This window comes from Sardina pilchardus, chromosome 13 (genome assembly GCF_963854185.1).
Source record: "Sardina pilchardus chromosome 13, fSarPil1.1, whole genome shotgun sequence".
Classification (NCBI taxonomy): Eukaryota; Metazoa; Chordata; class Actinopteri; order Clupeiformes; family Clupeidae; genus Sardina; species Sardina pilchardus.
The window spans coordinates 34,344,903-34,352,402 of NC_085006.1; the positions used below are offsets into that span (position 1 = coordinate 34,344,903).

A 7,500-nucleotide genomic window follows, 5' to 3' on the forward strand; every position below is an offset into this window, starting at 1 on the left:
AAGCGACGCCGACGCCGATTGTACATTCTGCGCGTGTGTGAAGTTTGATACATTACCCATAACTGCGGGCTTCAGTCAGCCGAGTAGATATCATGCAGGATTTGCGGAATTGATTGCCATTAGTTTTCGGACTTCTCTGATTAAGCAATAAGAAAATATAAATATAAGTATATAGTGTGTATTATTTTACTACCATTGCTTGTGTGTGATACGAACGAAAACACTCTTGGGCACGGAATAAATAACTTCTCGCCCGTTATATTAGCTAGCTAGCTTGCTAGCTAATATTAGCACAGTAAATGAAAAGTGAATGGGAAATAACCTGAAATAATACACGTTCAGAAACTTAGTTCTAGCAAAAATATGTTAGAAAGGTTTATCAAAATGGGTTCAAAACTTACATCGCTGAATGTAGGGCTAATGGTTAGTTTAAACCAAAGCCTTCGATATAACAAAGTTGCGACACTTCCATTGACTTCCGTGTACAAACAATGGCGGCACATCCGGTATGTCATGGTCGTTGAAAGGAACTATTCCATTGAGAATGAATGAATATCTCAGGTGTTATAATAAGACTTTTCTACATGACTTATGGTCATGTGAGAGATTCTAGCGGAGAGATTCTATGAAGGTACTGCTTGAATAAACAGTCTTTTTAAATAAACTTCCTGTGCACTTCCAAAGTTCTAAGTATCTCGTTTTAAATGTCAGGACCCTCAGAAGTCTACCAATGCAGTGTGGAGTTACTTTGAACCTTTTTAATGGTTTAAAAATAGCGATTTAGCTGCATAGGCTACGTGATGCCTAATCTAATAGATTCAAGCCTACTGCAAGCTAGGCTGAAAACGGAGGAGTTCGGAATGCTGGGGGTGAGCGAAAGTGCGTCTTACAACACTTGTGAGTACACCTTAACATGTTTCGGTACAGTTAAGCTCAATTTCACACCGGAATTCTCCTTTAAATGGCGTTTTTTTTTTTTTTTTTTTTTTAATACGATGCATCACTGCACGTCAAGCGCCATATCTAACTTCTTGCTCTGATAGCACCACATCAAGATACAGTTAGCCAACATAAACACTAGATGCAGCACGTAGATTAGTGGACAGTGTTTGAGAGCTCACGTGAGCCCATGTAAAGTAGCTCTTGTCAAAATCTCGCAGTAGCCTACACAAAAGGCTATGAAACAACATCAACAGTATAGCCTACTTTACTCAATAACCTTGCTAATGAGCTAACTGGGATCTATTTGAAATGTTATCAGCGAACTGTAATGTGAAAACGTTAATTGTTTCACGTGTGTTCCTTACAACATAATTACATTAGGCCGGTCAGTCTGAGACACGCCGATTTTATGCTGGTCAAATGCACTCGCACGTAGGCTATTGTAACAACATCACAATGAGTTTGCAAAGTTTGATGAAGCTAGCAAAGGCCAACAGTCAGGGCTGGATAAAGCGCTAATACTAAGTTTTTCTATGCAGCGAACGCTGCTTTGCCATATTGCGTGGAAGCTGTCATTTCAGGATACAGCGCTCATCAAAGCCCGTCCTTGCCGCTAATTGCGTGCCCACAGCTGAACCACAAGCGCTATCAATATGCAGCGACATAGCCTTTATACCCCAGGCGAGACACGGCAGGAATAAACATAGTTTTGCTTCGGTTTGCCAACTTATCATGTATTCTTTCACACTACTACAACAACTAAGTCCGATTTACACATTTCATTACCTTTTGTCTGATCACGGCTGTATATTTCTTCTAAATTCGCCAAAAGTTAGCATTCTAACGAGTCATAAACTACCGCGACCGTGATACAAAACATATCATGCGGGTGTAGTTGGAAAGCGGTGTTTCTCCTGCATGACGTTATGCCATCCAAATATGGACACTCCTTAGTATCCACAAGCAATCACGAAAGTTCAAAGAAGAGTGTGGACATGTATGTCATTTGCTGTGTTTCAAGGCTTTTCAAATTATTTTTTTTTGTTTTCCAACATCTCAGTCTATGTAGCACATGTACACCAAGCTTTCCAGTTATCAGTATTCTGAAGATATTTACAGTTGGATATTGGATGTGAGAAGAAAAAAAAATAGTGTTCCTGCAGTGCATTTCTATTAGTAGGCCTATCTGTCAAATGAATGTCCGACACTGGGAATACTGCAGCTGAAGACTTGAAGAAGAATATGTCTATTCACATTTTTCTACCAGCCATTGATAAGTTGATTACATTTCTATATTAACATGTTGTATTAAAGAAAATATAGGCTAGAAAATAACTCTTTGTTTGTGCTGTAAAGTGGTTAGAAGAAATTAAATCGGAATCGGCTAAAATCGGTATCGGCAGGTCAAATTCTATGAAAAATCGGAATCGGCCAAAAAAATGCAATCGGTGCATCTCTAATAGTAAATTGAGTATAACAGTTCAATTTCATATTTTGTGTGTGTTAAAATTGTTACTATTGGGGTAACCATATCTTGTTGGAGTGAACATATAAGGAGCTAAATATAAGATAAGATGCAGATACAACACAGCTAATGCCGGAAACAAATGAGGTACTTCTGTGCATATAGCCTATTCATGCTAGACCATTTCATTGTAAAAAAAAAAAAAAGTACCGGTTCAGGCACCGCTTTGGCACCGGCACCGTTTTAAAAGTATCGATTTGGCACCGGTATCGGATAAAACCCAAACGATACCCAACCCTACCCACTAACCACGTGACACGTGTAAAGTATGTGTGTGTGTGTGTGTGTGTGTGTGTGTGTGTGTGTGTGTGTGTGTGTGTGTGTGCGTGCGTGAGAGAGAGAGCTTTACTCACCATCCATGATGTGTTTGGTCTTGACAGGACTTTGCAGAGGTGCATTCTGGGTACGACCACCACGCCCTGAGGCACCTGGAAGTCAGAGAGGAGACAATGTGTGTGTCTGTGTGTGTGTGTGCACGCGTGTGTGAGAGAGAAGACAGTCCATCTGTATGTGTGTGTGTGTGTGTGTTTAAGTGTGTGTATTTATATGTGTGTGTGTGTCTGTGTGTATGTGCTTAAGTGTGTGTATTTATGTGTTTGTGTGTGTATTGGTATGTGTGTGTGTGTGTGTGTGTGTGTGTGTGTGTGTGTGTACCTCTCCCTCTCCCTCTCCCTCTGCTGGTTGTTGTTGTTGTTGTTGTTGTGGTGCCCCTCCCTCGGCCTCTAGAGCCACGCCCCCTTCCCCTGGTGGGTGGAGCTGTGGAGGGCTCGTCATCGCTATCCATGGCAACATCCGCTCCGTCTGATAGGCCGAGATCTCCAAGCCTCTCGTCATCACTGCCGTTCTGCGTACGCAGTGCTTTTGCTCTGCTCATGACCTACACACACACACACACACACACGCACACGCACACGCACACGCACACGCACACGCACACCAGTGGCGGTTAGATCGGTGTTAGTTAAACCACCGTTATGCACTTGAGCAAGGCACTTAACCCCAAATTGCTCCAGGAACAATGATCTTTGTTATATAATTGACATGTAAGTCACTTTGGATAAAAGTGTCTGCTAAATTAATAAATACAAATGTTAACACTTGGAGGTCCGGGGCCTTTTCAGGCACTTTGAGGCAGTTAGCTATACCTTGAGATTTTTAAGTTTTTCATTTAACTAAAAACATCTATGCAAAAGTGGCACATATGGTTATATTCTAGAGGTCCTCCACAATAATTATATGAGAGTAAAGTGGATGTAATGAAATTACTTTTTATAATAATTCAGTGTAAACACAACTATTTAAAAAACTATTTTCAAAGGTTAAAGGTTAAAGGTCAAAGGTAAAAAAAGACACATAAATACAGTATATATCGAGCTAAGACTTTTGAAGTTTAAACCTTGAAAACAATGGTGTTGGCTCCATATAAGTAAAAAGAACATGTTAAAAATGTTATGTAGTTCTACTACAAATTGGAAAAAAGTCAGACTAAATGGGTCACTTGGTGCGTGTCTCTTTCAAAAGCAAATTAAGTTGAATGGGCTTTTTGGATGGGCCTGCTTCAGGTGAGAGGACTGAAATCCTAGGGTTTTCTTTTATTGTGTTTACAAAGTGCCATTGATACATTCTTTTTTGAAACATATATTGGAAACTAGTTGATTAAAGGTTTATGGTGTCACTTATATGTTTCTAGGACAAAAACATGTGTGTTTGGAACAGTTTTTCAAATCCCCAGGGACGGATTTAGACTCCAGAGGGTTAACTTCTTATGGAACTCCTAATTTTGGGGTGTTTTTGCCCGCATTGCACATCATCTACTCAGGAGGGCACTGCTCCCACATACTTTGGCCCACCATGACAAACCTGACCTCTACTGAAACCTGACACTCAGAGGTATTCTATGAAACAGTCTGTTTGACTGTGTGATGTACTGGCAAAGGGTTACAGAGGCTTGAATATTGTTTTCTCTTTCAGCCGGTAACATACATCTCTGGAACTGCCAACATTTGGGCCCTCTAGATCACCATGTCAGCCTTGAAACACAACTAACACCTAACACCAGGTCTTGTGAGCCTGTAACTCAAAGTAGATTACTATGGGCTAAAATATGGAGTTTTCACAAATTTATTTGTGTTGAAATACCTATGCGAGTCATTTTTAGAAATCTGCCAGAGTAACAAATTAATATGTAAAGTTATCCTTTTTCTTTGATTCTATGACAGTCAGTGTCATGCAAAAGTGGATAAAACTAGAATCTCCAGAATGTTAGCTTTCATTTGACACCAAGATTATGTTTCTACTCAAAGGGGTTCTTGTGTAGTAAGGGTTTTATTGTTTGTATGCACCATCAAATCTCTGAATTCGTTTGGCCGAAATTACTATTTCCTTGTTTGAATGGATTTGGAAGGGCTTTTACTATGGTATATCCGGTAGAGTCACATATCAATCGATCCGTCTAACTCTTAGCTTCCCGGAACCGCCGGTCCCATCTCCGAGACTTGCTGCAGTCTCGCGTTATCGTCATTCAAAGCTGAGGTCCCTGATTGACAGCTTTCTTGCCCAATCCCCTCCGGTTACGGATATCTCGATAACCAAAGGTCGCAGAGAGACATGGGAGGGCTCTATGAATGCGGAAGAGGCAGACGAATCCACCGGTGTGTGAAGTATAGCGATAGCATATTGCTATTGAATGCTATGCGGCTATACAGATAAGTTTCAAGTCGCAGATTATTTATTTCTAGTTTGTTGCTTTTGTATGAACTGTATTATACATCTACCAAACGTATTATGGATAAAACAACGTGGATATTCCATTACTATGGGTTCTTATGGACATGTGAAGGCCCAGCATTCTATGGTTGGCAGATCGCTATGGGGTCGTACAAGGACTGTAAGGTAAGGAGTCACTGATTCGAGATGGGTTTGGTGGGGGGGGGGGGGGGGGGGGGGTACTGTAAGTAAAGTACAGTAAGTTTTTTTTTATTTTTTTATAACGAACTATACATATCTTGATTCCTGAGAGTCTAAGCTTTCAACCAATATGTGACATGACTATGGTACTTCGTGATATGATGCATAAAATTATGGGGGGGGGGGGGGGGGGAGGTGTGGGGGTGGGGGGTGAGTCGTGAGTGGCACCCCGATCCATAAGAAATAGACCTTAAATATTGTTATTTGAATGCTATTGTTTTAGTGTAGAATTGCTATAATTTAAAGACCTTTTTTTAAAAAAAAAAAGACCAGTTGTACAGTAGCTATCCAATTGGGAATTTAGTCGAAAGGCAAACGTCATTAAAGACGGCGGGAAGGAATGCATCATGGTCTGAAACATTCATTAACAATGATACCATCCAAAGATACAGTTCGAACAGTGAAAACAAATACGAACATCTGTTCAAGAACAAGAACATATTTACAAGAACAAGAACATCATTTAACTATAGTTTAGTAAAGACTTAACTTGGATGATTACAACAACGTAAAACTTGGATGTTAATGGATGTTTCCGAATTTTAGACGCTCCCATTATCAGCACCGAATGTTAGCCAGACGGGTGTTTATTTGAATATCAAGTCGACTCTCCTAGCTGTTTGTGTAGCAAATATATCTGTGACCTGATCATACCACTGAGGAGTTTTTTGGAGAGACTTGAGCATTTTCTTTTCAATCGAAATAATGGCCAGGTTTTTCAGTCGGTCCTGTCCCATTGTGTTCCGGGTATAACTTTTTATTCGTTTGAGGCAAGAAAAACTTCGCTCAAACCCTGCAGAAGTGGCACCGATCGTGGCAATCAGACACGCGAGTCTGTACAGCTGAGGCATTGCTACATCAAGACCGCTGGATTTCATGAAGCTGAGACTGTCACACAGCTTTCAGGACGAATTGATCTCTGCATTGCGATAGAAATGCTGAAGTTCTATTTTCAATTTTACTTCGTCAAAGAAATGGCCGTATGTCTCTGACAGGTTATCCAATGCATGTGTTGGAAAATCTAATTTGAAAGACTCCCGTTTTTCCGGATTTAAAAGCTCCATAAAGTGCAAGCGGTCAAGATGTTGGAAGCACTGTGTAATTTGGGTCCTGATGCCGTCATGAACGGAATCATACAACGCTCTATAAACCTGACGCTGATCCTGCTGACCCTGCCTTCTTTTTCTCCTATGCTCTAATTCTGGGTCCTGTGTCAGTGTTGCAGCTCCGTCATAAATGTGGCTAAAGGCCCTTTCTGACTTCATCTCGTCTAATATTTCCATGAGGTTTTCTATGCGCCTTCTGCAATACGACACGTCCATGGATTTGTGCTGCAAGATGTCAAACACAACATCAGTGTGTGTAAACAGTTCCTCGAAAGTAAAAAGTAGGAACACGAAATCAAAGTCTTCTAATTTGACCCTCAGTCCATCAGCCAAACGTATGGTTTTGTCATCCATAGACGGGTGGTCTGCTATGCGAGTGAACGTCGCCATCAATTGGTCATAATTAGAGGCCACTGTGTTAACGACCCTGGACAAGAAATTCCATCGCGTCGGAGCACTCCTGGGCATTCTAGCACAACCAAATTGCTCAAGCAACGCAACGAGAAGAACGACGTGAAGCCACCCAGATGAGCAAAGAAGTTTCTTGCCTTGGGGATGACCCTGACACCTTGACTCAAGACCAGATTTAGGCGATGGGCATAGCAATGGACAAAGGTTGTGCTGGGAGCCACTTGTCTTACTTTAGCCTGCAATCCATCTAAGTCTGAGGCCATGACTGCAGCACCATCGTATGTCTGAGCAACTAATTTTTCAGCGAAATTGAAGCTAGACATCTCGGCCTGCACAAAATCGAACAAGGACTGCGCATCACGCCCCCTCGACACATCGTAAAATCCTAGAAAACGTTCCTGGATGGTACCTTGATCATCTACATACCTTACGATGGCCGAGAGCTGTGAGCGACAACTTATGTCCGTTGTTTCGTCCAGTTGCCAAGAAAAGAAGGGCGCACTGTTGTGTGTGTGTGTGTGTGTGTGTGTGTGTGTGTGTGTGTGTGTG

General features: G+C 41.4%; 1 protein-coding gene across 3 annotated transcripts in view; it reads right to left on the reverse strand.

Annotated features, from left to right (window-relative positions):
• mre11a (MRE11 homolog A, double strand break repair nuclease) overlaps window positions 1–7,500 on the reverse strand; it is a 38,007-nt gene that overhangs the window by 5,887 nt on the left and 24,620 nt on the right. For all 3 annotated transcript variants that reach the window (XM_062553313.1, XM_062553312.1, XM_062553314.1), the window contains 2 exons: window positions 3,122–3,344; window positions 2,821–2,895 (listed from right to left, as the gene is read on the reverse strand). In XM_062553313.1, the coding sequence (XP_062409297.1) occupies window positions 2,821–2,895; window positions 3,122–3,344 (298 nt within the window). The remainder of the gene's footprint in view (window positions 1–2,820; window positions 2,896–3,121; window positions 3,345–7,500) is intronic.